This window comes from Cuculus canorus, chromosome 3, assembly GCF_017976375.1.
Source record: "Cuculus canorus isolate bCucCan1 chromosome 3, bCucCan1.pri, whole genome shotgun sequence".
NCBI lineage: Eukaryota > Metazoa > Chordata > Aves > Cuculiformes > Cuculidae > Cuculus > Cuculus canorus.
The window spans coordinates 66,502,131-66,529,818 of record NC_071403.1 but is presented as its reverse complement, the minus strand read 5'-3'; the positions used below and the strand labels follow the sequence as shown (position 1 = coordinate 66,529,818).

Below are 27,688 nucleotides of genomic sequence, written 5' to 3'. Positions count from 1 at the left end.
TCCAGCACCACAGCTGCATGCTTAGCTCCTCGGGTAACAGGCAGAGAGTGGAGCCGTGGCTCTGCCCTGCGGGCTGGGGGTGCCGTGCTGGGCACCCATCCCACCAAGGGGACAGGAGGGTCAACAGCAGCACCGAGAGCGCAGGAATGGTTGCCTTGATTCCACTTCTGCACAGCCCCCAGCATGGGGTGGAGGCCATGGGAATCAAGGGGAAAACCTGATTTATTGGGTACTTCGACATTCTGCAGTGGAGCAACAGGGAAATGTGTCTGCAGGGAGCACCACCTAACTGAGGGAGTGGGTGCTGTGGAGCCGTGGGTGTGGGACACACAGATCCAAGCCCACTCCGAGTGGGGCAGTACCTGACCCACGGCACCACTGGCCCAGGGCCTGCAGCAGCTCTGGCACCCACTGCTCTGCAGCCGGAACACCCTGAGTGTGGGGCCAGGGGTTGGGAAGAGGAGTGAGCATGGATGGAGTCGTACGTCCAGGGGCAGAGCTGCCCTACAGCATGGCTAGTGCTGGGTCTGGAGCAGTCGCAGGCATCCACTGGTCCTGGACCTGGAGCAGCCACAGGCATCAGCCAGTGTCAGAACTGGAGCAGTCGCAGGCATCAGCCAGTGCTGGACTTGGCACAGCCCCAGGCTGCCCCCTCACATCCGATTTGCCTTCCAGGAGAGGTAGCAGTTCCAGATGATGGCAACGCACTGGACAACAGCCAGCCTGGGGACAGAGGGGACAGGGTCACAGCCGCAGGTGCCTGGAGCCATGATCCAGCACCACGGCCGTGTTGGTACCTGTGCTGCAGAGGGACGAAGTAGAAGTTGGCGATTTGCACTGGTGGCCAGATCTGGGCAGAGACGGAGACAGCGTTGAGGGAGCCCTGCTGGCACTCAGGGTGCCCAACTGAGCCCGTGCAGCTCCCAAGGCCAAGGACAGGGACAGAGGGGCAGGACAGGGGCACAGCCAGTGTGGCGGTGGGGACAGACACACCCATGGCTGCCACTTACACAGTAGTTGGTCAGGAGGGCGTCCACATAGTCCTGGGGAGAAGAGAGGATGTGAGCAGGGAGGACGGCCCTGCGGGCACCTAGCTGCTGTGGCAATAAGCTGCTGCGACCACCCAGTTGCTGTGGGCACAGGGATGGAGAGGGCAGGGATGGAGAGGGTCATGGAGGCAGAGGGGCAGGGATGAGGAGGGCAGGGATGGAGATGGCGGGGATGGAGAGGAGCACTGAGCTGGGGCAGCCACCCTGAGCCCCAACGTGCAGCCCTGTCCCCGTGCGGCACCCATGGCCGTGCCAGGGACAAGTCCCTCGCTCAGCCTGGCTGTGACTCAGCCAGGAGTCCGGCCTCGAACCGGTGCTGGCCTGCAGCCCAGGACTGGGAGAGCAGGCACAGGGGTGATGGATGCGCTGCTGACGCCTCCTCTGTATAGGGAGAGGCGGATGCACCCCAAGCCAGGAGTGAAGGTGGCTGCCAGCTCTGCTGCCCAGTCCCCAGCCCGCTCCCAGGAATTGCCCACTGCCATGCTCAGGCCCTGGCAGGACTCCCTGTGGGAGTGAGTGCAGGAAACATGCCACTGCCTGGGCGAGACGCAGCTGGGATGGGAGCACTCAGGGCGCTGCCTGCATGCAACCAGGACCAGCCTGTATGTGCCTTGGGGGTCTGAAACCCCTTGGATCCTGGCTGCTGCTCCAGCGAAGCCAGGGGGAAGAGGGAATGCCATCCTCCTCAAGGATTTGCTCATAGAATCATTGAGGTTGGAAAAGACCTCTAAGATCATCAAGTCCAACCATTTCTGTGCTCCAGGGCAGGACAAGGGCAGAAAGGTCTCAGCTGGCATGCTCCGCGCTCAGCAGGCAGTGCCTGAAGCCTGGGCTGCGCCCCGGGGGTGACAATGCCCCAGGGAGAGCTACGGTTGATGCAGCTTCCCAGCTCCCAGTGCCACGGCAGAGGATCCAGCTGGGACCCCTCACTCAGCCCCAGCAGCCACAGGTGGCCCAGCACCAGGTCTGCGTATCCCAGGAAGCCATACGCCCATCCTGGTGTGCGACATCCACAGCCAGTGGTCACCCGCTCGCTGTTGACTCACGCTCTGGACACGCTGACTCAGCCCTTGCACTGGTTTCCAGCAGCTCCCACTGATGGGAGCCAGCTCGGTAATGGCTCCAGAGCCTCAGCCGGCAGAGCGGATGGCATGCAGGGAGCAGGATGGCACCAAGCACTGGATGCCCTGGCCCCAGTGGGTGCTGTGCGACAGGGAGCAGCCCGGGCACCGGCATCCACAGCACCGGGTGCCCAGCGCCCCCGGCACTCAGCACTGAGGCTGGCAGCGCTCCCAGACTCCGGGCCAGGAAAGCTGCTCTGTGGCCCACAGCAGTGGGGCAGACCTCAGTAGGGCTTGGGGCCATGGGGCACAACAGGGCTGCGGCCAGGCCACGAGGCCGGGCATGCGATGGCTGCGCTGGGGACATGCAGCTGGCATAGGCACAAACGGGAGCAGGCAGCAGCGCCCTGGGTGCTGATGGCCCAACGGTGCCCCGGGCAGCAGCACGTACCTGCTGGATCTTGGCCCAGTTCTCCTCTGCCGAGAGCCCGTTCATCACGCCCGTGATGGTGAGGAAGCAGCCGAGGAAGCAGGGCGCGAAGCCCCCCTGCCAGGGAGGAGTTCGGGCTGGTACCAGGGAACTGCGGTGCCCGGAGCTGGGCCCACAGTGTGGAGTGAGGGCTGGCAAGGGGGCACAGTGCAGAGGGAATGTGGGGATCCCTGTGGCTCCTGCGGCATGGCCAGCAGGCACAACATATCCTACCCGCTGCGCCAGGCACTGCAGCCCAGCCACTCCAGGGGCAGGGCCTGGAATCCATAGGGAGGTCCTGGACTCCATGGGGCAAATCCTGGACTTCATGGAGCAGATCCTGCACTCCATGGGGAGGTCCTGGACTCTACAGGGCAGATTCTGGACTCTGCGGAGCAGGTCCTGGACTGCATGGAGCAGGTCCTGGACTCTGGAGCACTCCTGGACTCCACGGGGCAGACCCTGTACTGCATGGAGCAGTGCTGGGTTCCGTGGGGCAGATCCTGGCCACCAGTTCCCACTCAACACCCAAGACTCTCGGAGGGGGTTGAAAAGCCGCCCCCATGCCCACCGCCCTGCAGCCCCCTGGCCGGCACGGCACTGACCTGGTCCAGCATCATCTTCTTCACGGCAACGACTTTGGTGTTCCCCGGGACGAGCCGATCCAAGACCCGGTACCAACCGCCCACAACGGGACCCTGCCAGAGCTGGGGGTGAGGGCAGTGTCTGGATGTCTGGGGCTACAGGGCGGGAGAGGGTCCCCAGAGCCAGCCACACAGACATGCTCAGGGAGGCTCAGCACCATGTATGGAGCACTGGAGCCCATGGGTCAGGATCCAACCCTGCCAGGCACAGGGAAGTCCAGCACCCTGCATGGATCACTGGAGCCCATGGGTCAGGATCCAGCCCAATCATGCACAGGAAAGGCCCACCACCCTGCTCCAGAGCACCGGAGCCAATGGATCAGAACCTGGCCTCGCCGTGCAGAGGGGAGGAGGCAGGGCATGATTGCAGCCTTGGGTATGGAATCATTCTTCAGCCAACAGAACCTCTGCCAGGACTGGCACTGGCACCAGGGAGGGGCATGGCTGCATGGAGAGAGGCTGCTGGCCCCATCCCATCCCACAGTGCCAGCAGGGACACCATGGGTCTGGCACAGGGACACAGCGCTCCTCCTCGAGGGGACCCAATTCTGCCTGGGGATGCTGGAGGTGGCACTGGGACAGCCAAGCCCAAACCCTGGCATCAGGGTCTCACCCTGTAGTGACAACGCCCCATCCCATCCACCCCACGCCTGGCAGGGTCTGGTGCCTGCTGCGTGCTGGCACTCACCACAAAGCAGAAGCCGATCGCCATCATCTTCAGGGTGCGGTGGCCTTGGTGGCCGTGCAGCCCGCGCTGCTCCACCAGCTGCTGCGCGATCACATCACCTGCTCCCATGAGTGTTCCTGCGAGGGCACACCCAATTCAGGGTGCAGGGTGAGCACTGCCTCCCCCTGCCCACTGCCCGGGAAGGGCCTGATCCTGCTCTGGCCCTGCTGCATCAAACCCAGCCTGCACCAAACCTTCCTGCTATGGCCAAGTGCCTTCGGACCTGATCCAGTGAGTGATGTCCCTATGCATGGCAAGGGTGTGGAACTGGATGGGCTTTGAGGTCTCTTCTGACCCAAACCATTCTGACTCCACAACACATTCAGGGTGATGCAGTGTCCCTGGCTGGAATGGTGCCCAGTGGCACCGTCTCCTGGCTGATCCATCACTCAGGGCTTTTGGGGCAGAGACCACTCAGATGCTGCCTGGGCAGCCCCTCCCAAGCCCAGGCCATGTGCTCTCCAAGCACCACACAAACCCTGCTGGCTCCTGGGATGCCCCATTCCTGGAGGTGTTGAAGGTCAGGCTGGATGAGGTTTGGAGGACCCTGATCCAGTGGGAAATGTCCCTGCCCATGGCAGGGGGGTGGAACTGGATGGGCTTTAAGGTCCCTTCCCACTCAAAGCATTCCATGTTCTGACTTCAATTCCCTTCCTTGGAATGCTACTCTTCACCCTGGAACATGGTGAGGCTCTCACAGGTCAGGCGGGTGAGGCTCTCCAGTGCCAGGTTCAGCCCCGGCTCCTCGCTGCTGCCGGGCACTAGCACAACTCTTGGCCGTGTTTCCATGCCCGCTGCCATGTACGGCCCTGTGGAGTGCAGCTCAGCGTGGCCCCTGGCAGCTCTGCTCCATCCTGCACCCCTGACCTCTTCGACGCAACTTGGCTGGCCCAGCGCTCCTTCCTTGGCTGCTGCGTTCCCCTGCTCCTCCCGGACAGCTCCCAGGCAGCTCTCCAGCCCCGCTGCCATCCCCCTCTGCTCTTGGAATCCCAGACAGCCCTCGTCGTGGAGAGCAGTGTCCCCCTGCTTCTGGCAGTCCCGACCGTGCTGTCTCCGCAGGCAGCGTCCCAGCGCATGGCAGTCAAGGATGCTCCAAGCGGCCCCCATTCCCTCCCCTCCAGAGCCACTGATCCCTCTGGGCACATTGATGTCTCCCAGCCTAAGGATCTCTCCCAGCCCATGGATCTCTCCAGCACCACTGATCAATCATCCTGGCTTGTATCATGAACATTGTGGCCAGCAGGACCAGGGAAGTGATTCTGCCCCCATACTCGGCTCTGGTGAGGCTGCACCTCGAATCCTGGGTTCAGTTTTGGGCCTTTCATTACAAGAAAGACACTGAGGTCCTGGTGTTTGTGTCCAGAAAAGGGAAATGGAGCTGGGGAAGGGGCTGGAGAACAAGTCTTAGGAGGAGCAGTTGAGGGAACTGGGGTTGTTTAGCCTGGAGAAGGCTGAGGGGAGACCTCATCGCTGTCTACAACTGCCTGAAAGCAGGTTGTAGCAAGGTGGGTGCTGGTCTCTCCACCCAAGTGACAATGATAGGATGAGATGGAATCACCTCAAGCTGCACCAGAGGAGGTTTAGACTGGACATTAGGAAAAATTTCTTCACTGAAAGGGTTCTTGGGCACTGGCAGAGGCGAGGTGGTTGATTGCCCATCCCTGGAGGCGTTTAAGAGACAGGTGGATGAGGTGCTTTAGTACTGGACAGGTACCATTGGACTTGATGATCTCAAAAGGTCTTCTCCAACCTAGGGATTCTGTGATCCCTCTGGAACAGCCCCATTGGAGCAGGTCCCAGCTGCAGACTTTGGCTCTGCTGCCTCCCCAGTGCTTCCAACCAGATCACACCATTCCCAGCTGGCACACACAAGGGAAGAGGCACAGGCCTGGCTCCCAGCCCCTCACCATGGACCATGGCCGCAGCATGGGCACTGCGATCCTGCAGGCAGGGTCAGGACCTGGCCCAGCACAGCTGTGATGGCTGGCAGAGCCTGGATGCAGCCCAGGAGCGGGGCTCCAGCCTTGGCCAGCCAGGCTGGACACATCCCAGCAGAGCTGAGGCTGGCTGGTTCTCTGCATCCTTACGGAGTTGCCATGCTCCTGGCCATCCTTGCATCGCTGCCTCCATTGCCCACGCCGGCAAGTGCAGCCCTTGCAGAGCTGAGGTTCTCCTGCCCTGAGAATCACATCCTCTGTGATGGCCAAGGGGCCACCAACAGCCCACGGGCCCACGGCAGTACATCCTTGGGGGACACGAGGGAGCATAGACTGGCATGGAAGAGGTGCTAGATGCCAGCTCCCCACAGGCACCATTCCCACCAAGCATAGGTGGGATCCCTGGGTACGGAGCTCATAGAAAAACTGCAGCCAGCAGCCACATTCAGTGCTGAAGGCTCCGGGCAAAGGGCCAGGGGGTGATGGAGCAAACTGGGGAGGACAGAGATGGCGGGGAGGCCTGGCTGATCCCAAGGCCTTTGGAACGCACCCAGACCTAATCAGGTCGCTCTATCTGCATTCCCTGTGGCTTTCCCAGTTGGCAGCCAGTGGCTTCAGCACAGTGGGAGCTCAAGGACAGCCAGGTCGCTGCCACGGACACGTGCTGCCTGCTGTGCCGGAGCCCGGCTGCATTCCTGGCCTGAAGCCTAGGATGCAGGAGGCAAAACCCAACGGGGCAGTGATTCCGCAGGTGGCACAGAGGAAATCACCAGCACTGACAGTGGCTGGCAACAAGCCCTGACCTGGCACAGCTGGCAGCTCCATTCTGCCTGGGAAGGGCAGCTCCCAAGCAACCAGTGGAGGCTGGGATCTGGGATAACAGCAGCTCTGGTGGCTCCAAAGCAGCCAGTGGAGACTGGGATGGAGACCAGGATTTTTGAACCTCTCCATGGCCACAGGAACCACATCCAATGCAGCTGTGCATCCCCATGGGAAGGGCCCAGGGGTGCCCAAGGAACTGAGGGACTGCAGGGCCACTTCTGATGGGAAGAAGCAACTGTCAGAGCTGAAGCCCAGAGCTGTGGCTGCACTCAGCCGGTGACAGAGGGAAGAGGCTCCCAGCTCCACTTTGGCTGCTCTCCACGAACGCCAGGGTGGATTTGCAGCCTGGCAGTGCTGCGGGTGCCAGGCATCAGATTCCATCATATCAGCTCAAAATAACAGCAGGAACAGCCTAGCAGTCTCCTGGACGCAAGCCGCCATCCTACAGGCAGCAAGGCCGGCGACTGCACCCATAGCTGAGCCCCCCCTGCCCCAGCTTCGACCCTGGCCCCCACCACTAGGTTTTCCAGCCTCCTGCACTGGTTCTGTGCGAGCAGCACGACTGGTGGGGAGAACTTAAGAGAGCAGAGGAGGCTTTACGGTGCAGGGAGAGGGGACTTGAGCCCACGGGGCACTGTACCCCCTAGCCCCAGATCCCAAACAGCCTCCTCCGTGTTTTGGGATGACTCCCAGAGCTGCAGGAAGGGTCTCCGTGTCTGTGCCTCCCCACAACCCCTTGTGAGCCCTTCCAGGCCTGGTGCAGCCCCACACCACTGAGCTCCTGAGCCTGGAGTGAAGACAGGGCCCTTCACGCTGTAGGACATGTGGTGGGATGCACGGCACAGAGGAGCTCAGGGCCATGCTATGCAGAGTGGGGGACTCTCGAGGCGTGGGTGGGGCTCTAGGGCAGCTCTGATGCTGGGGAACAGGGGCTGGGAGGGATGAGGGCTGTGATGTGCTGGGCACAGACAGGGTCTCGGGGGGTGCTTTGGGGGCAGTTCTATGGGCTCCCAGGGAGAGCAGGGCTGCAGTCCCTTCCTGGGGGCTGTAGTCCGCTCCTGGGGGCTGCAGCATGGGAGGGCTCGAGGGAAGCAGGAGCTACAGTGAGCTGGGGGGTCACATAGGGCTGTGGGTCACTGGGGGGTATACAGGTGCTGTGAGTTATGAGTTGCTATGAGGGGGGGGCTGTGGGCCAGGGGGGGTATAAGGGGGGGGCTGTGGGCCAGGGGGGGTATAAGGGGGGGGTTGTGGGTCACGCGGGACTAGGGGAGGGGGCTGTGGGTCAGGCGGTCCCGGCGCGGCCCTTACCGGCGGTAACCGCCTGCGCCGCCCCGCGCCGCCAGCGGAGCAGCCGGGCCCAGCGCCCCCACGACGCCGCCATGGCCGCAGCGCGCGGCGCTCACTCATGACGTCACGCCAACAGCGCCGCTCGCGAAGCCGTCGAGCGGCGATGACGCAGCACCCGCTCGTCGGTGTCGGCGTGCGCAGCCCCGTTTATTGCTCAGAAGCGGCCCAGCACAGTGGCCAGCAGCGCCATGCGAATGTACATCCCGTTCTCCGCCTGCCGGAAATACGCGGCGCGCGGGTCCGAGTCCACCGCCGCGCTGCGGGGGGGGCGTCAGAGGCGGCCCCGGCCCAGGGACCGCCACGGCCCCCCCAGAGCCCTCTCCCGCTCTCCCCCCAGCAACCTGCAGCCCTCTCAGAGCCCCCTCACTCAGCACACTAGGGCCCCCAGCCCCTCCAGAGCCCTCCTCAGCACCCGACACCCCCTCCAGAGCCCCCCAACTCCCCCCCCAGAGCCCCCCAACTCCCCCCCCAGCAACCTGCAGCTCCAGCCCGCTCAGAGCCCCCTCACCCAGAACACTGCAGCACCCAGCCCCTCCAGAACCCCCTCCAGCACCGAGATCCCCACAGCCCCCTCACCCAGCAAACTGCAGCCCCTCCAAAGCACCCTTTTCCAGCACCCAAAGATTCATCCCCACAGCCCCCTCACCCAGCAAACTGCAGCCCCTCCAAAGCACCCTTTTCCAGCACCCAAAGATTCATCCCCACAGCCCCCTCACCCAGCAAACTGCAGCCCCTCCAAAGCACCCTTTTCCAGCACCCAAAGATTCATCCCCACAGCCACCCCCTATTTAGCAAACTGCAGCCCCTCCAGAGCCCCTGCCACAGCCCCCAGAGATCGCCACAGCTCCCCCCTACCCAGAAAACTGCAGCCCCTCAGAGCCCCTCCTGGAGCCTCCTCACCCAGCAAACTGCAGCCCCCACCCCCTCCAGAGCCCCTCCAGCCCTCCAGAACCCCCCTAGACCCCTCCCCCAGCAAACTGCAGCCCCTCCAGAGTGCCCCCCCCCGCACCCAGCGATCTATCCCCACAACCATCCCCCCTATCCAGCAAACTGCAGCCCCCCGACCCTCGGAGCCCCCCTCAGCCCCAGAGACCCCCACAGCTCCCCCCCACAAATTGCAGCCTCTCAGTGCCCCACTCCACTCCAAAATTCCCACCCAACAACCTGCAGCCCCTGGCTCCTCCAGAGCCCCACAACCCCCCAGTGCAGCCCTCAGTCCCCCAGACCCCCCCCCCCAGCTGCCCTTGCATCCAGCAGCCTGCAGCCAGCCCCCCCCAGCACACCGTCCCCCCTAAAGCACCCCCCAGCACACCGTCTCCCCAAGCCCCTCCCAGCACACCACACCCCTCCCAGCAAACTGCAGCCCTCTTTAGGAATTCCCTAAAGAAATTCCCTAAATTCCCTTTAGGAATGCTGCTGAGCCCCCGCCACCAGCACAGCTCCCAGCTCTTCAGCCCCCTCCCAAGTTCCCCCCCAGCACAGCCCCCAGCCCCTCCTGACCCACCTTGAGTCCTCCCTCCCAAGCACAGCCTTGAGTCCCCCAGAGTCCCCCCAAAATCATTCCAAAACTATCCTGCACAGCCCTGAGCTCCCCAGAGTCCCCCCAAAATCACTCCAGAACTACCCTGCACAGCCCCCAGTCTCCCAGAGTCCCCCCCCGACCTACCCCAGTCCCTTTACAGCTGCTTTAGAGCTGCCCCTAGCCCCCTTTGCACCCCCCACCCGGTACAGCACAGCCCCTTGTCCCTCAGAGCCCCCTCCCATCACTCCATGACCCCCATCACCCCAGGACTATCATAGCTGCCCCCAAAACACCCCCAACTCTCCCTGAGCACCCCTCCCCCCAGCATCCTCCATCCTCTCTGAGCCCGTTGTCCCCACCTGAGCCCCCAACAGCAGCATTCAGTGCCCCCCAAGCAACCCATCCCCCCCAAACAACCCCCAGCATCCCAAGCCCTCCATCCCCAAATCGCCCCCTCAGCATCCTTCAGCCTTCCCAAGACCTGCCAAGCACCCCTGAGCCCCCCCAGCTCCTTCAGCCCCCCAAGCCCCCCCACCTGATCTCGTTGACGCGAGGCAGCGGGTGCATCACCACCATCTTCTCCTTGGCGCGGGTCATGATGTGGGGTGTGAGAATGAACTGCCCGAAGCACTGGGGGGTGCAAGGGGGGTCAGCCCTGAGCGGGGGAGCCCCTGTAGCCCCCACCCGCACTTGGGGGTCCCACCCCCCCCCCCTTTACTCACGGCCTCATACTCCTCAGCCAGGCGGAAACGCTCCTTCTGGATGCGAGTCATGTAGAGCACATCTGTGTCCGGCAGCGCCTCCTCAATGCTCCCAAACTCCTCCTGATGATGGGGATGGCAGCAGCGTAAGCAGGGGCCAGGTCGGGGGGCACAGAGCCCCAGACTCCCTCCCACCCCACCTGCTCACCTGCTCGATGCCCTTGGAGGCCACAAAGGCGGTGATGTCAGGGGGCATTTGCAGGCCCGGGGGCGTGACGTAGCGCAGGTTGACACGGTATTGCGTGAGCAGGCGTGCCAGCGAGTGCACCGTGCGGCCGTGCTTCAGGTCACCCACCATGGTGATCTGGGGAGAGATGGCAAAGAGACGTGGAACCACGGAACCCAAACCCATGGACCTCAAACTCATCCAGTTCCAACCCTCTGCCATGGGCAGGGACACCTCCCACAGGATCAGGGTCCTCCAAGCCCCATCCAACCTGGCCTTCAACACTTCCAGGGATGGGGATGGCAATGGGGCATGGTGGTGGTGATGATAACGATAATGGTGATGATGGCAGTGCAGGTGGTGGGGACAGGGATGGTGATTATGAACTATTCCTTCACAGAAAGAGTGGTGAAGCCCTGGCAGAGGCTGTGCAGGGCAGTAGTGGAGTCCCCATCCCTGGAAGGGTTTAAAGAACCTGTGGAAGAGGCACAGTTTGGTTGCTGTGGTGGTTGGACTGGATGAGCTTGGAGGGCTTTTCCAACTGCAACGATTCCATGACTCCATTCTATGTCACCCGTGTCTGCCGTTCCCTGGATGCCAAACCCAGCCCTTGTCCCTGCTCAGCCCCATGCAGCTGGCGATTCCCAGTGCTCCCGTTTGTCCTGGGCTCTCTGCCCTGGAAGCATCATCCACACGTGTGGTGGTGGAGCCCCCAGGTCCCACACCCCAGTGCTGTGCAAGAAGGAACAGCCCTGCGCTGTGTGCCGCTCACCGTCATGCCGTTGACAGTGCCCAGCTCCTCACGGATGGTGAAGATGTCCAGCAGCGCCTGCGTGGGGTGCTCGCCCACCCCGTCCCCTGCGTTGATCACTGGCTTGCGGCAGTGCTTGGCGGCCAGCTAGGAGCAAAGGCGGCATCAGCACCAGCAGGATGAGGCCCCGCCAGCCCTGCCAGGGCAGGAGTCAAGTCCTGTCCCCGCTACATCTGCCCCCTAAGGGAGCACAGCCCTGCCCCATAGCACAGGTCAGCATCACCACCATGCGGCAAGGTCCCTGATGCCATCATGGCAGGATGCAGCCCCCCCCAGGGGAACAGGGCCCTGCCCCATAGCACAGACCGCCATCCCCACCGCTGGGGCACGATGCAGCCCCCAGCCCCACCAGGGGAACAAGGCCCTGCCCCATAGTGCAGGTCACCATCCCTGCCCTCGGGGCAGGATGCAGCCCTGGTGCTCAGCCCCGCTCACCTCGACGGCGCCCGGCTGGGGGTGCCGTAGCACCAGCACGTCGGCGTAGCAGCACATGGTCTGCACGGAGTCAGCCAGTGACTCGCCCTTCTGCACCGAGGACGTGGCCTCCGAGAAGGTGAGGACGGAGCCGCCCAGCCGGCTCATGGCCGCCGCGAAGGAGCTGCTGGTGCGCGTGCTCACCTCGTAGAACATGGACGCCATCACCTTGCCCTGAGGGAGCCACGGCGTCACTGTGGGCAGCCTCGGGGCATCCATGCCCGGCACCGGGCTCACTCAGGGGGCTCGGGGTGCCACATGGCCGCACCGGGCCCGGCTCACCTTGAGGATGTCCAGGCTCCGCTCCTTCTGCACCAGCATGCGCAGTGTGTGCGCCACGTTGAATAGATGTGACATCTGTGGGGAGTGGGGGCTCAGCCGGGGTGAGTGCCATGCTGGGACGCAGCCAGGGCCACCAAGCCCCTCTGGGCACAGCCCCCATGCCCATCCCAGTGCCCACAGCCCTCAGCACCCACGTACCTGCTCCTTGGAGAACTGCTGGGCAGAGAGGACATGCTGCCCGACCAGGGGGTGCAGCAGTGGCGAGGTCTGGAAGTGGGGCGTGCGCTGGGGGGACGCCTGGCGTGGGAGAGGGCCCAGCGGGTAGGAGTAGCCATCCTGGATGGCAGCTGGATCTGTGACAGAGAGTGGCCAGTCAGCCCTTGTGCGTGGGAGCCCACGGAGCCCAGTGCGCCCGCCCATAGCCGGGGACTCACCTGCCTCTGCCGCCTTCCTGCCGGCCTTGTCCCGGGTGTCCTCAGCTGCGGTGGGAGAGGGGAGCAGCAGCGTTAGGGGCGTGAGTGGCTGCGGCACACGGGCCTCAATCTCCCGAGGTGCTGCTGGTGCGCTCACAGCACCAAGTAGAAGCACTATGTGCCCAAAACCGGAGCTGTGGCAACCCCGAAATGGGAGCACCAGGACCACGGCCACCCAGAGACAGGAATGCCTGGGCCACTTGGAGATGGGAATGCCAGGGCCATAGGCACCCTGAGACTGGAGCACCAGGACCACAGGCACCCTGAGAGAGGAGTGCCGGTGCCACAACCACCCCGAGACTGAAGCACCGGGACTATGACCAACCAGAGATAGGAGCATCAGGATCACAGGCACCCAGAGACAGGAATGCCAGGGCCATGGGCACACTGAGACTGGAGCTCCAAGCCCCAGTGCATCACTCCCCGTGCACCCCACAGACCCCAATTAGACGCAACCCCAATCACATTGGCAGGTGAGGGGTCCCCGAGGTGCCGTGCAGGCTGGGGCCAAAGCGAGCAGATGGGTGCCGCTGTGCCCTGTACCAGTGCCGGGTGTGGAATGGTGCCCATGCCGGGCCAGCACATGCAGCCCTGGGCCAGCGTGGCACCTGGGGGAGGGGATGCACTCATTGGCTGCGGTTGGTGCCATTAGTACGGCCGCGACTCATTGCGTGAGTGTCCCCACGACATTACCGGTGCCTCGGGCGCCCGGGCGGTGCGTGGCTCCCAGCCTCTGGAACGCTGAACAGGACACAAGGGCCGGCGTCAGCGGGGCCGCCACGTCGCGGCCCCAGCCCCGGCACGCTCGCTGCCCACTCTGCTGCCCACCCCCTGTGCTTGGCTGTGCTGCGCCGTGCACCCCCCTAACCTGGCAGCCCGGGGTCGGAGGCATGGTGGATGCGGGGTGGGAGGTGGAAGCGCCCATCACCCACAGTGCCAACCCGGCGTGGGCTGGAGGCTCGGCCGCGCAGCGTCTCGCTGGCCACCACATGCCGGGGCCGCTCGGGGGTCTGCAAGGAGAGGCTGAGCTGGAGCCAGGGCGGGGCAGGGATGCCCCCTCCCAGCCCCATGCACTCTGGTACCTTCACCGTCTCCTTGGCTGGGGCCACGTGTGGTGCCAGCACAGAAGCTGAGGGCCATTTCTTCACATCCTGCCCATAGCCGGGGGGCACCAGCACCTGCAGCCATGGGAGTGATGAAGTCAGTGCTGGTGGACCCCAGAAATGTGGGGGGACCTCTGGATGAAAGGGGTAGAGGACCTGGGGCCTTACCTGCCCGTCGATATAGGCAACTTCCCCGCGTAGAACCACCCTCCGCACCGTGCCCTTCACCTTCATCCCCTCGAAGGGTGTCCAGCCGGCCTTGGAGAAGGCTGTGTGGCTGGGAATGACCCACTCGTGCTCCAGGTCCACCTGCCATGACACCAGGTCAGAGGGAGCCCCCTGGGCCAGGGATGGGGCTGGATCCGGGCTGGACGCAGGGTTTGCGGGGCCTGGACTCACCTCCACATAAGTGTCCTCTTGTGCTGGAAGCCCAAAGATCTTTCGGGGGTTCTCGTAGAGGCGTTGCACTATGTCCTCCACCGAGAGCCGCCCCTCAGACACAGCTGTCAGCAGCAGTGGCAGCAGTGTCTCCAGGCCAGGGTAGCCAGGGGGTGGCTCTGGTCCCTGCTTCTCCTCCAGTGTGTGGGGTGCTGCATGGAATCATAGGATGGTTTGGGTTGGAAGGGATCTTAAAGCACATCCAGTTCCAACCCTTGTGCCATAGGCAGGGACACCTCCCACTGGATCAGGCTGCTCAAAGCCCCATCCAACCTGGCCTTCAACACCCCAAGGAATGGGGCAGCCACCACTTCTCTGGGCAACCTGGCCCAGGGCCTCCCCACCCTCACAGGAAAACATTTATTCCTGAGATCTCATCTCAATCTCCCCTCAGCTTCAAACTGTTCCCCCTCATTGTGTCCCTGCACTCCCTGATCAAAAGTCCCTCCCCAGCTATCCTGGAGCCCCTTTCAGTACTGGAAGCTACTCTAAGGTCTTCCTGGAGCCTCCTGTTCTCCAGGCTGAATCCCAGCTCTCAGTAGGTCACTGTGGGACCCACTGCCATCCCACACCAGGGCTCACCGTGGTCTGTGGCAAAGCAGTCAATAGTGTCCATATTCTCCCAGAGCGCCTCCAGGTCCTGGCGGGTGCCCAGCTCCGGACGCACGGCCGCTCGGCCCTCCCCAAGGCGCCCCACGTCATCACGGCACAGGAAGAGGTGATGTGGGGCCACTTCACATGTCACTGGGATCCCCTTCTGCTTTGCAGCCTTGATGAGCAGGATCTGGAGGAACGGTAAGGGTGAGGGGTGGCTCCAAATGGCCCCGTGCCCCACACCAGGGTCCGCAGCCCCCCATACCACTCACCTCCTCCTTGCGAGCCACGTGGCAGATGTGCACAGGCTGCTGGTACAGCTGGGCCACCATCAGGATGGCGGCAACCGTCTGCCGCTCCGCATGGGCCACCACAGGCAGGTGCCGCGGCCAGTGCTCGAAGTGCTGGGGGAGAATGGGGCCAGTGGGCATCAGTGCCAGGAGCCAAATCCAGCCCCAAGCCAGCCCCCGCTGGCTGCACTCACCTCCATCCACAGTGACACATCATCCATGCGCAGGCTGGAGAAGGTGTCATTCAGATACATCTTGAGCCCCGCGGCTGCACCGGCCAGGGCACCCAATGAGCCAGCATTCTCCGAGGAAGCGCCCAGGAAGAGGGCGAAGTCACAGCGGGCACCAGCCTCAGCAAGCTATGGATGAAAAGCAGTGGGTGCCACGCCAAGGCAGTGATTGGACCCCAGGAGGCACCATAGCACTTGGGGAGAGGACGTGGGCACCACACCGGGCAGCCCCCCACCTTCTGTGCCAGCGCAAAGGAGGCAGCGTCAGTGATGGTGGGATTGGTGTTGGGCATGGAGCACACCATGGTGATGCCGCCAGCCAGTGCGGCCGCTGTGCCTGATGCAAAGTCCTCCTTGTGGGTGCCGCCTGGCTCACGGAGGTGGACGTGGACATCTATGAGGCCTGCGGAACATGGCAGCATCAGCACAGGACCTCCAGCCATGAGGAATCTGGGGCAGCCCCTGGCCCAGCTCCCGGTGCTTCGGTGCTTCCCCAACTCTGTGCTGCACCCCCTGAGCCCCCAGTGCTGCCCCGACTAAGTGCTGCACCCTCAGAGCCCCTGGCCCCACCATGGTCCCATTCCCACCTACCTGGCAGACGGATGAGTTTCTGGGACGTCATGCAGTCCACGTGCATCTTCAGTGGGGGGGCTGCCCCGATCTGGCCCAGCGCCTGCAGAGATGGCAGCTGTGAGGCAGGACCCGGCTCCCAGGGGTGCACGGGGCCGGGATGAGGGTGTCTGCCCAAGCCACACCCCATAAACGACCTCCTCTCCCCAACCCCAGCATTGCCCATCCCACACCACCCACAGCTGGACTCTCCTTCTCCATCCTGCTTTGCTCTCGCTATCACCCACATAAAATCACAGAATCATTGAGGCTGGAAAACCCCTCCAAGCTCATCCAGTCCACCTGTCAGTCTGATCCCACTGTGCTAACCAAACCATGGCCCAAAGTGTTATGGCCACAAGGATTTAAACCCCTACAGGGATGTGGACTCCGCCACTGCCGCGGGCAGCCTCTGCCAGGGACTGACAATCCCTTTATTGCTCCCAGTATCCAATCTAAACCTCTCCCGGGGCAACTTGAGGCCGTTTCCTCTTGTCTCATCCCTTGGGAGAAAAAAACAGCACCCAGCTCATTCCAACCTCCTTTCCTGGAGCTGCAGAGAGTGATGAGGTCTCCCCTCAGCCTCCTCTTCTCCAGGCTAAACAGTCCCAGGGCCCTCAGCCACTCCCAGAACCCCTGGGCTCCAGACCCTTCTCCAGGGTCTCCAGTCCCTCAAGGGCTTTCTTGGGGTGAGAGGCACAGAACTGAACCCAGGATTCAAGGTGCAGCCTCCATGGTCATGCCCACCTCCACGAAGAGCTTGGTGCACTTGATGTCAATGATGAGTGGCACGGAGTAGTCAACGGCCAGGCGCCGCGTGCGGTAGCCCTTGGTGACGAAGGAGGAGAGCCGGCGGCCGCCCGAGTTGCGCATTGAGAGGTTGATGACCATCTCGAAGTGGTTCTCAGCCAGGTAGTCCAGGATGCTGCGCTGTGTCTCCCGTGTACCCACCTCGCTGCCATCCGCCTCCTCAAAATGCCAGTCCACAGCCATCACCTGTGGCACCAGCACTGTCAGTGACCACAGCCCCCAGCACCCCAACCCCTCTGGGACCCCAGACCCAGCCCTTCAAGCCCCTTCAAACCCCCAGATCCTCCAGAACCCCCATTCCTAGCCCCTCTGCGACCCTAGCCCTTCCTGACCCTCCAAGGCCTCAGATCCTCCAGAACCCCCAGCCCTTCCTGACCCTCCAAGCCTCCAGATCCTCCAGGACCCCCAGCCCTGACCCCCAGTAGGACCCCAGCCCTTGTCCCCTGCGGGATCTCAGCCCCTGCCTCTCCGGGACCCCCAGCCCCGACCTTGATGCCATGCTCGGTGTAGAAGTCAGCTGTGCCCAGGCTGGCATACAGCTTGTAGCCGAGGCTTTCCAGGGTCCGCACTGTGGGCAGCAGCTCACTCTTGTTCTGCAACGATGCCAGGTTTGGACAGTGAGCGGACGGGGGACCCCAGACTCCACCCTGACCCCCAACCCCCACGCCACGCACCTTGTAGCTGCCGATGGTCAGCAGGATGTTCTTCTTGGGGATCTTGAAGCCGGTGCTGAGCATGGCCTTCAGGTATGCCTCGCAGCGGTTCTCGCCAAAGCAGGCCACCTCACCCGTGCTGGTCATCTCCACACCCAGCACCACATCAGCGCCTGCCAGGCGCGAGAAGGAGAACTGGGGCACCTGAAGGACACGGGGGGTTCAGGGGCCGCCTGGCCTTGTGCCCCAGCCCAGCCCCCACAACCTGCATTCACCTTGACACCCACGATGCCCGTGCCTGTCATCAGCCCCACAGGCTCCACATCCTCGCCCATGATCACCTGGGTGGCCAAAGCCACCAGGTCCACTCCCAGGGTCTTGGAGACAAAGGGGAAGGAGCGGGAGACCCGGACGTTGCATTCGATCACCTTCAGCTGGTCATCCTGGGGGAAAGTGGACAGTGTCAGGCTCACTGGGGACCGCAAGATGTCCTCCTGCCGGCACCGTGCCAGTCTGGCGTGGGCCCCCAATTGGGTACCTTGGCAATGAGCTGCAGGTTGAAGGGCCCGGTGACCTGCAGCTCCTGCCCGACAGCATGGACGATGGCCTTGATACGCTCCAGTGTCTTAGGGGTGATGTCCTGGGGGGGCGTCACCAGTGTGGCATCGCCCGAGTGCACCCCAGCATTCTCCACGTGCTCCGAGATGGCGATGGCCACCACCACGCCGTCACAGGCCACTGCATCCACGTCGATCTCCTGTGAGCAGGAACAAAGTCACAGCCCGTCACTGGCACCAGGGGCTGGGACTCTCACAGGGAGCAGGGATGCCCTGGGGCTGGAGCAGCCTCCCGGATGGACCTTGGCTTCCTGGATGAACTTGGAGATGACGACGGGCTGCTCCTTGGAGACGGCCACGGCGTTGCTCAGGAACTTCTCCAGGTCGCTGTCCGAGTAGGCGACATTCATGGCGGCGCCGCTCAGCACATAGGAGGGGCGCACGACGCAGGGGTACCCAACCTTGCAGCAGAACTGCTTGGCTGACTGCGGGAAAGCCAGCACGCTCAGGGCATGCACCGAGCACTGGAGCCCCAGGGCAGCCCAGTCACCGGCCCCGGCCCCGCACCTCCATGTCGGAGAGTTCCTTCCAGAGCGGCTGGCTGATGCCGATGGAATCGAGCAGGCGGGAGAACTTGAAGCGGTTCTCAGCAGAGTCAATGGCCTCTGGGGAGGTGCCCAGGATGCGGCACTGCTGCCGGTGCAGGGCCATGGCTATGTTGTTGGGCAGCTGCCCGCCCATGGACAGGATCACACCCTCAGGGTTCTCCAGCTCGTAGATGTCCATAACCACCTGAGCCACCATGGAGAAATGGCTGTGAGGGGGCCACTGCAGCCGCTCCCAGCCCCATGGTGCTCAGGACCCCAGCCCTGCTCACCTCAAAGGAGATCTCGTCAAAGTAGAGGCGGTCACACATATCATAGTCAGTGCTCACTGTCTCCGGGTTGTAGTTCACCATGATCGTCTTGAAGCCCATCTACTGGGGCAGTGGGACATGGTGAGGCTGAGGGTCCCCGGTGACACCCAGACTCATCCTCTGGCTGGGAACACCCACCCCATTTGGTGCCAGGGCCCAGCTGACCTTGCGCAGCTCTTGGATGCAGCCGACAGCGCACCAGTCGAACTCAACGCTGCTGCCGATGCGGTAGACGCCGGAGCCAATGACCATGACGTGGGGCTCGTGGAAGGCCAGGTCATGCTCGGTACCGTTGTAGGTCAGATACAGGTAGTTGGTCTGTGCCGGCCACTCCGCTGCCACCGTGTCGATCTGCTTCACCACCGGCAGGATCTGCAGGTCACGCCGCATCTTCCGCACGGCCAGCTCGGTGCTGCGGTGGGATGGTGAGCACCAGGACTGGGGCAGGGGCTCAGCAGGAGGCCGCCCCCACCCAACGTTACCTGAGCACGGCCTGGGCCACCTGCTTGTCAGAGAAGCCGAGCTGCTTTGCGCGCTGGAGCACGGCAGGCGGCATGGTGCTCTGCTCCTCACGGTATGACTCCAGCAGTGCCGCATGGTCCGTGATATTCTTCATCTTGTGCAGGAACCAGCGGTCGATCTTGGTCAGCTCGTAGAGCCGCTCTATGGAGTAGCCGGCGCGCAGCGCAGCCGCCAGCACAAAGATCCGCTTGTCCGTCGGTGTCTCCAGCTCCTGCCAGGCCAGTGCGGTGAGCGGGGCCAGGAACCTCCCCAGGACCGCACTGCCAGCACAGACCTCACCCCAGACCCCAGTGCTCACCACATCCGACACAGGCTTCACCGTGTGGTCAAAGCCAACGCAGTTTTCATCCACCATCCTCAGCGCCTTCTGGAAAGCCTCCTCGAAGTTCCTGCCGATGGCCATGACCTCCCCTGCGGATGGTGTGGTGAGCGGCCGGATCTGGCACCCACCGTGATGCCCACTGCACTGCCCGTCCACCCCACACTCATCCACACTGCCGGCGGCATCACACTCACCCACGCTCTTCATGGAGCTGCCGATCTTGGTGCTGACGCGCAGGAACTTGCTGAGGTCCCAGCGGGGGATCTTCACGACACAGTAGTCCAGGCTGGGCTCAAAGTTGGCCGTTGTGGAGTTGGTGACCGAGTTCCTGGTGAGGGAACGGGACTCAGCGGCCACAGCAGCACCAGGCCAGTGCCGATCCCATGCCGCGGTGGTGCCGATACCTGAGGATGGGCAGGGGGATGCCCAAGGCCAGCTTGGCAGCCACGTAGGCCAGTGGGTAGCCGGTAGCTTTGCTGGCCAGTGCGGAGCTGCGGGAGAGCCGGGCGTTCACCTCGATGATGTAGTACTGTGGGCAGCAGGGTTAGCAGTGCGGGATGTGGATGTGCAGCACGAGACCAGGTGCCGGTGCTCGGCACGGCACCGGTGGCCACAACCAGGGGCAGGTGGTGGCATGCTCACCTGCTCTGATTCTGGGTTGAGGGCGAACTGAATGTTGCACTCGCCGACGATGCCCAGGTGCCGAACCACCTTGACAGCTGTGCGGCGCAGCAGGAAGTACTCTGTGTCGTTGAGGGTCTGGCTGGGTGCCACCACAATGGACTCTCCCGTGTGGATGCCCAGCGGGTCCAGGTTCTCCATGTTGCACACCTGGAAACATGGGGGGCACCACAGGCTGAGGGAGGCCTGGACTCCATATCCCACCCGTGAGCAATCCCAAATGCTCTGTCTGGATCCCCTTCAGGCTCCCAACCCCTCCTTGCCTCCCCAGGAGGCTCCTGGCATGGCAATGGCTTAAGCAGGAGCCCCAGAACCCCCAGGAGCAGAGGATCCAGCTCAGGTGGTGCAGTGACCAGCAACTCGCCCCATGGATGGGGGAGAAATCCATGGGGCTGGGGTCCCGTGGGAGATCCCAACCCCACAACCCCAGCCCTCCTGAGCCCAGGGTCCCCCCGTACCGCAACACAATTGTCGTAGGCGTCCCGCACCACCTCGTACTCAATCTCTTTCCAGCCCTTGAGGGACTTATCCACCAGGACCTGAGAGGTGTGGGCGAACGCCTGGCTCACCAGTGCCACCAATTCCTCCCGGTTGCTGGCGAAGCCAGAGCCCAGGCCCCCCAGCGCGTAAGCTGAGCGCACCAGCACCGGGTACCCCAACCGCTCTGCTGCTGCCAGTGCCTGCGGGGAGAAACAGCGTCACTGTGGGAGCTCAGGGGATGACAGCATCTGTCAGAAGCTTCCCCACATCCTGCCCCTCATCTTGCCCCATCCTGCCTGGGAGCTGCCCCACATCCTGTCACCCACCCCACTCCCAGAGCTGCCTCCATCCTGATCAAGCCTCTCCCACACTGACCCCCAGCCTACACCACATCCTGCCCCTCATCCTGCCCCATCCTGACCCCCAAAGCTGCCTCCTATCCCAGCCCCCATCCTCCCCCATCCCTGCACCAGCGGGCACAGCACTCTGCCCCGGAGCCACTCCCATCCTGCCCCATCACACGCACAGTGCTGCCCCCCATCCTGCCCCGAGAGAGGACAACACCCTGCCCAGGAGCTGCCTCCCATCCCACCAGACCTGCTCCAGGGAGGCGGCAGCCTCGCTAGGTGCCACGTGCTCGCCGATCTCCTCCATCTTCTCAACGAAGACCTTGCGGTCCTCCGTCATCTCGATGGAGGCGACGGGGGTGCCGAGCACACGCACGTTGTACCGTTCCAGCACGCCCGCCTTCTGCAGCTCCACACCACAGTTGAGCGCCGTCTGCCCACCAAACGTCAGCAGCACACCATCGGGGCGCTCGTTCCGGATCACCTGAAGGGCATGTGCCGTGGGGTAGGGGGGATGCGGTGGCCACCAAGCCCATGGGGTGGGGACCCACAGCAGCTACCACATCCATGGGGCAGGAGTGATGTGGCAGCCACCAAACCCATTGGGTGGGGACCCATAGCAGCCACTGCACCCACAGGGCAGGGACCCATGGCAGTCCTGGCTCTCCCCCCCACCTCTGGGCAGCCCCCAGCCCCATTTCTCATCCTCCAGTCCCAAAGACCCACTGTCCCCATGCCCCCCACCCCCATTTCATGCTCCAGGTGAACCCCCCCACCCCCGTGCCGTGGCTCTCACCTGGGTGACGTACTGGGGGGTGATGGGCAGGAAGTAGACCCTGTCCGCCAGCCCCTTTGACGTCTGCACCGTTGCAATGTTGGGGTTGATCAGCACTGTCTGGACGTGCTCTTCCTTCAGTGCCTTGATGGCCTGGGGAGGGGGACAGTGTCACAAACCCCTGGAACCCACATCCCTTCCCAGGACACTCACAGAACCACCTCCACACTGACCTAGGGACCCCCAGTGCCCCCAATGCCCCCACCGTGGGACCCTCTCACTGCCCCCCTCGCAGATCTTCATCGCCCCAGGGACCCCATTTGCTTTAGGGACCACCCCCCACTGCCCTCTTGGGACCTGCTGGGGACCTCCACCATCACCCTCCCAGGGACCTTCATTGCCACCTCGAGGGATCCCCACCACAGTCTCCCCAACGACCCCCATCAATCCCCCCCAGAGACCTTCATTGCCACCCCAGGGACCCCTGCCACTGCTCCCCACCCAGGGTCTCTCTAGGGACCTCCATTGCCCCCCACCCATCACCCCACTGCCCTCTCAGGGACCCCACTGCCACCCCCGGGGTGCCTCCCACCTCTCACCTGTGACCCTGAGTAGTCGAACTCGCCGGCTTGGCCGATGGAGAGCCCGCCCGAGCCCAGGATCAGCACCTTGCGTGGCCGCGCCACATCCAGATCCCGTGCCGGTGCTGCGCCGTGGGTCAGCCAGGCGTGCAGCCGCTCTCGCACTGGGAAGCACAGGGGCCATGGGGCTGAGGCACATAGACCTCCCCCCCAGCCCTGGCCCCACAGCTCCTACCGCACATGTACCCCCTACATAGCCCTGTCCCCACACACCCACCCTGCACAGCCCTGTCCCCCACAGCTCTGCCTGTGTCCCCTGTCCCACCGCCCCCAACCCCCACTGCACTGGCCACGGCCCCTGCCCCACAGCCATTGCCGTCCCTCCCCATGCTGCGCTCACCGGTGCGGCCGCTGCCGTCTCCACTTCGCAGGTCCCTCGCTGTCTCGATGAAGACATCAAAGAGCCCCTCGAGATCCGTGGGGCCAGCACGGTGTTCGGGGTGGAACTGGACACTGTGGGGGGCATGGGGCAGTGGGGCAGGGACCCACGGTGGCCACCACACCCGTCCCACCCCCCAGCAGCCCTCTGACACCTCCAGTCCCCGTGTTTCAGCCCCTCTGCCCACCCCATGCAGTCCCCTGCCCACCTGAAGAAGGGCCTGTGCTCATGGACGATGCCCTCATTGGAGCCATCGTTGGCATTAGTGAAGAGCGGGGCCCAGCCGCGCGGCAGGCTGCTCGCCTCCACCGCGAAGCCATGGTTCTGCGCCGTCATGAAGCAGCGCCGTGACTCCTCGTGCAGACACGGCTGGTTGTGACCACGGTTCCCATACCTGCAGGCACAGCATCCTACGGTGACCCTGACCTCAAATCCCTGCAGAGACTCCCACTCTGGATCCCACAGTGATGCCAACCCCAAACCCTCATGGTGAACCCAACCCTTGAACCCCATGGGGACTCCAGATTTCCATAGGGACCCTGACCCAAGCCCCCCACAGTGACCCCAACCCCAGGCTCCCAAGGAAACTCCAACCCTTGATGCCCACAATGACTCCAGCCCCCCATGGTGACTCCGGACCCTCACAGGGATCCTGACCCCAGAACCCCATGGAGACCCTTAACTCCAGACCCTCATGGAGACCTCAATGAGGACTTTGACCTCAGACTGCTGCAGGTACGCCCCCACCTCAGACACCCACGATTGATCCCGGACCTTGACTCGACTCTCACAGGGACCTTGATCCCAGACCCGAAATCCCCATGGTGATCCTGGACCCCAACAGTGACCCTGACACTGGACCCGGGCCCCTACAAGGACCCCAGTCCCCGCCTCACTTCATCTTGTAGGTGCGGGCGCCGATGGCCAGGGCGAGCAGCTGGTGGCCCAGGCAGATCCCGAACACCGGCTTGGGCTGCGGCGCATCCAGCACCCGGCGAAGCCTGGACACGGTCGCCTCGCACAGCTGGGGGTCCCCGGGGCCATTGCTGACAAACAGCGCGTCGAAATCTGCACCAAGCGCGCAGTGGGGGTCAGAGTGGGGATCTCCGGGACCCCAGACCCACAGTGGGGTCCCAGCGGGGCACCCTGACCCCACAAACCCCAGCCCAGGGGGAGCAAGGATCCCTAGACCCCATGGATCCTGCAGGGTCCCATCGGGGCACGCTGACCCACAGTGCTGAGTCCCAACCCCTGCAGGGTCCCATCCAGAGTCTGTCCCACAGTGCTGAGCCCCCTGCCCACCCATGGGACCCATCCAGCCCCTCCCATCCCTGGTGCTGAGCCCCCTGCTCACCTATGGGATCCAGCACGTGGTCCCAGGGCACCACAGTGACGGTGGCGCCGCGCTGGCACAGGCACCGCACTTGGTTGCTCTTGAGGCCACAGTCGAGGGCCGTGACACGCAGTGACCCCCCAGGGTTGAATACACGAGGGCTCTGCGGGGTGATTGGGAACATGGGTCATCCCGGACCACCAGGTGGGACCCTCCACCCCATGGCAAGGGGTCCCCAGCCCCAGCTGCCTCCCAGTTCCACCTCCACTGCCCCACCAAGGACCCCCACCATCATCCCATCCCGGGTCCCCCCCTTCCTCCACTAAGAATCGCCCCCCATTCCAATGCCAGCCCCCCAACCCCCTCATGCCTCCAGCCTCTCCAGCCCCCCCCAGCTCCACCGAATGCCCCCGACCCAGTGCCAGCCCTTCAACCACGTCCACCATTGTCACCCCAGCTCACCCTAGCCCAGCAACAGCCCCCCCAGACCCCCAACCCCCAGGCCCACCTTGAGTGACACTTCCTGCACCAGGTGTCTTGTGTTGGGGTCCTCGAAGGGGACGCTGCTCTCGGGGGTCCCATCGGGCAGCAGCTTCCCCAGCAGAGACCCCTCCTCACGCAGCTTCTTCGTCAGTGCCCGTGTGTCTATGCCTGCACACGCCGGGACTCAGCACCCCACAGACCTGCCCCACTCGGGACCCTACAGGTCTACTCAAACCAAGACCCTACAGATCCATCCCATCTGGGACCCCATGGATCCATCCCAGAGTAGGATCCATACCCAGAGTAGGATCCTGCAGAACCATCCCACTAGGACTGTGTGGCCCTGTCCCACCCCGACTGGGACCCCCAGATCCTTCCCACCTTGACCAGGACCCCAGGCCCCAGCAGCATCGTCACCCCCAACCGCCAACTAAGAGCCGGCTCCTGGGGTGGCAAATCCCAGCACAGAGAGGGTTCCGGTCGCAGCCCCCCAGAGTTGCCCACCAGACCCCCAAAGCCATCCCCTAGCTCCTACCCCGACCCTCCAGTCCCCCCCAGTCTCACCTTGCAGCCCGGGGATGTTGTGCTCCTTCAGCCACTGGTCAAGGGAGCGGGAGGCGCTCCAGTGGCTCGGAGTCTCCGAACACTCGCCCACCACCAGCGCGGCCACGTGGATCCTGCTGGACTCGAACCACTGTGGGGCCAGGGGTCAGCAGGGCGGGCAGGGGGCTGCCAGCCCAGGAGAAGCCCCCGGCATCCTAGGGGGACCCCCGGGGGACAAGGACCCCATCCCTGCCCACAGCACAGGATCAACCACCACTGTCCCCACACCCAGCCCTGCATGCTGAGGCTTGGTCCAGCTGAGACACCAGCTCAGGGATCCCCAGGATGGGGTACCCATACCTCTGGACCGTGGCCCCCAACCCAGGGGCTGGTATGGCCACACCGCGGGACCCTGAGCTCAGCACAGCTGCAGCGTGGGATGACACACAGGGAAGCCCTGCTCCCGCTGGGCACAGCGTCACCGGGGAGCCCTGAACACATCGGGGCATCCTGACCCATGGGATGGGGGCTCTGCTGGCCAGGAACAGGGGCTGGGGGTGCAGCAGGGATCCCCGTACCCTTGGCCCAGAGAGGGCTGCGACAGGGACAGCAGGGCTGGGGCTCCTGGGCTGCACAGGACAGACTCCAGGGCTGTGAAGGAGCCACACAGGATGGACCCCGGGGCTGGGACGAGGAGCAGGGAGGCCCAGGTGGCTGCAGGGCCCTGGACTCTGCCCCAGGCCACGGGGCTGGAAAGGGTCCTGGCCCTTCCCCCAGCTCTGCCCTCCCCCATCCTGCCTCATCCTGGGGGGCTGGGACCCCCACCTGCCCCATCGGGGACAGACACAGCCCCTGTACCCCAAATGTGACAGCACTCCAGCCCCAGCACTCGGGGGTCTCCCCCCACCAGCACCTTTCTCCTCCTGGAAGCAAACTGAGCCCCACAGCACTGGGTCCAAACCTTCCTGGGAGCACCCTGAGCCCCACTGCTGGCTCCGATCCCCACAGCGCTTGGCAGCACCCGCAGTGCTGTCTCTGAGCCCCATGGCACTGGGGTCAAACCTTTCTGGGAGCGCCCGGAGTGCTGGCTCCGAGCACCACGACACTGAGGTCAAACCTTCCCGGGAGCACCCTGAGCCCCACAGCGCTGGAGCCAAACCTTCCCGGGAGCACCCGCAGGGCTGGCTCCGAGCCCCAGAGCACTGGGAGCTCCCGGAGAGCTGGCTCCGAGCCCCATGACACTGGGGTCAAACCTTTCCGGGAGCATCCGCAGCGCTGGCTCTGAGCCCCACAGCACCGGGGTCAAACATGTTGTCGCCTGTCACTCCCTGCCCTGGCACCCTTTGCCACCCCACCCAGCCACGCGCCCGCCAGCAGCAGCTGCGGTTGGCACCAGCGCAGGAGGTGCTGCCCCAGGCATCACTGCCTGCCCCACAAACCGCCGCCCGCCCCACGGCCTGTCCCACACCCTGCTGCCTGCCCCGTGGGCACACTGCTCCTCGCTCTGCAGACTGCTGCCTGTCCTGCTCCACTGCCTGCCCCACGCCGCTGCCTGCCCTATGGCCTGCCCTGCAAACCTCTTGCCCTATAGTGCTCTCTACACACTGCTGCCTGTCCCATACCCCACAGCCTGCCCCACGCCCCACTGTCTGCCCCATAGCCTGCCCCACAGTCTGTCCCACGGCCTGCACTGCCACATGCCCCAGAGCCCCCATCACTGCCTGCCCCACTGCTCGTCCTATAGCCCTCTCTACAGACTGCTGCCTGCCCCATACCCCACAGCCTGCCCCACGCCTTGCCATCTGCCCTACAGCCCGCCCCATGGTCCACCGTCTACCCCACAGCCTGCCCCACGCTCCACAGCCTGCAGTGCTGCCCGCCCCACAGCCCGCCCCACAGCCTCCCCCCCGCTCACCCTGCTGAGGCCGAAGGGGTCGGTCTCGTCCCGCGGGACCCCGTAGTTCCCGACGAGGGGGTAGGTGAGCACAAGGATCTGAGCCTCGTAAGAGGGGTCGGTGAGCGCCTCGGGGTACCCCACCATGCCGGTCTGGAACACTGCGGGGGCGGCAACACTCGCACCGGGACCCCCACATTCATCCCCCATCCCGGATCCCATCCCGATCCATCCCGGTCCCCATCCCGGCCCATCCCCGCCCCCTAACCCCGGACTCCCTCCCGGTCCCCGTTCCCGGTCCCCATCCCCCTCTCCCCCCGTACCCACCGACTTCCCCGGCGGCGGCCCCGGCGGCCCCGAAGGGGCGGCCCCGGAGCACCGTCCCGTCCTGCAGCACCAAGCGGCCCATGGCGGCTCCACGTGCGCTCCGGCGGCTCCGCGGCGGCGGCGACCGGGGGTGGGGGAGGATGCGGGGGAGTGTGTGAGGCGCGGCGGCGGCAGCGCGGGAGGATCCGGGGTGGGGCCGGGCAGGGACGGCCCCGC

The 27,688-nt window shown here is 64.2% G+C and overlaps 2 protein-coding genes across 15 annotated transcripts; both read right to left on the bottom strand.

The window, feature by feature from the left end:
• Positions 1–29: 29 nt before the first annotated feature.
• Positions 30–8,215, bottom strand: MPV17 (mitochondrial inner membrane protein MPV17). Of its 11 annotated transcripts, none has more exons than XM_054062757.1 (7): positions 8,018–8,211; positions 3,912–4,027; positions 3,185–3,286; positions 2,562–2,657; positions 1,011–1,130; positions 798–850; positions 36–723 (listed from the first exon to the last, which is right to left on the bottom strand). In XM_054062757.1, the coding sequence occupies exons 1-7, from the start codon at positions 8,088–8,090 to the stop codon at positions 654–656; spliced, it is 630 nt and encodes a 209-aa protein (XP_053918732.1). In that variant the 5' UTR covers positions 8,091–8,211; the 3' UTR covers positions 36–653. The 11 variants fall into 11 exon arrangements, with proteins under 11 accessions (XP_053918733.1, XP_053918729.1, XP_053918732.1 ...); XM_054062760.1 differs by having other exon boundaries at positions 201–723; positions 1,011–1,043; positions 8,018–8,176; XM_054062761.1 differs by having other exon boundaries at positions 206–723; positions 1,011–1,043; positions 3,185–3,277; positions 8,018–8,173.
• On the bottom strand, positions 8,109–27,660 carry CAD (carbamoyl-phosphate synthetase 2, aspartate transcarbamylase, and dihydroorotase). Of its 4 annotated transcripts, XM_054062750.1 has the most exons (45): positions 27,473–27,660; positions 27,167–27,306; positions 25,273–25,402; positions 24,734–24,876; positions 24,247–24,388; positions 23,789–23,960; positions 23,101–23,286; positions 22,854–22,966; positions 22,472–22,617; positions 21,894–22,025; positions 21,348–21,581; positions 20,729–20,950; positions 20,232–20,420; positions 19,994–20,118; positions 19,784–19,917; positions 19,566–19,678; positions 19,228–19,478; positions 18,911–19,157; positions 18,707–18,805; positions 18,397–18,621; positions 18,132–18,314; positions 17,811–18,029; positions 17,548–17,715; positions 17,294–17,476; positions 17,108–17,212; positions 16,557–16,805; positions 15,792–15,873; positions 15,437–15,603; positions 15,165–15,329; positions 14,953–15,084; positions 14,669–14,870; positions 14,048–14,238; positions 13,817–13,957; positions 13,628–13,723; positions 13,414–13,555; positions 13,239–13,286; positions 12,507–12,551; positions 12,271–12,425; positions 12,073–12,147; positions 11,752–11,964; positions 11,278–11,403; positions 10,488–10,643; positions 10,301–10,402; positions 10,114–10,208; positions 8,111–8,313 (listed from the first exon to the last, which is right to left on the bottom strand). In XM_054062750.1, the coding sequence occupies exons 1-45, from the start codon at positions 27,552–27,554 to the stop codon at positions 8,211–8,213; spliced, it is 6,768 nt and encodes a 2,255-aa protein (XP_053918725.1). In that variant the 5' UTR covers positions 27,555–27,660; the 3' UTR covers positions 8,111–8,210. The 4 variants fall into 4 exon arrangements, with proteins under 4 accessions (XP_053918723.1, XP_053918724.1, XP_053918725.1 ...); XM_054062748.1 differs by having other exon boundaries at positions 8,109–8,313; positions 19,228–19,678; XM_054062751.1 differs by lacking the exon at positions 13,239–13,286 and having other exon boundaries at positions 8,112–8,313.
• Positions 27,661–27,688: the final 28 nt, after the last annotated feature.

What these genes read in the sequence shown, in the direction of transcription:
- MPV17 (XM_054062754.1), bottom strand. Translation starts at nt 8,090, where the DNA reads ATGGCGGCGTCGTGGGGGCGCTGGGCCCGGCTGCTCCGCTGGCGGCGC. An exon ending in ACTGGGCCAAGATCCAGCAG is followed by an intron (nt 1,131 to 2,561) that starts GTACGTGCTGCT and finishes CTGTGCCCACAG; the next exon opens with CAACTGGGTGGTCGCAGCAG. An exon ending in CCCTCCTGACCAACTACTGT is followed by an intron (nt 851 to 1,010) that starts GTAAGTGGCAGC and finishes GTCTCTGCCCAG; the next exon opens with ATCTGGCCACCAGTGCAAAT.
- CAD (XM_054062748.1), bottom strand. Translation starts at nt 27,554, where the DNA reads ATGGGCCGCTTGGTGCTGCAGGACGGGACGGTGCTCCGGGGCCGCCCC. An exon ending in GTGGCCCAGGCCGTGCTCAG is followed by an intron (nt 19,158 to 19,227) that starts GTAACGTTGGGT and finishes ATCCCACCGCAG; the next exon opens with CACCGAGCTGGCCGTGCGGA. An exon ending in CCCGGGCGCCCGAGGCACCG is followed by an intron (nt 12,552 to 13,238) that starts GTAATGTCGTGG and finishes CTCCCACCGCAG; the next exon opens with CTGAGGACACCCGGGACAAG.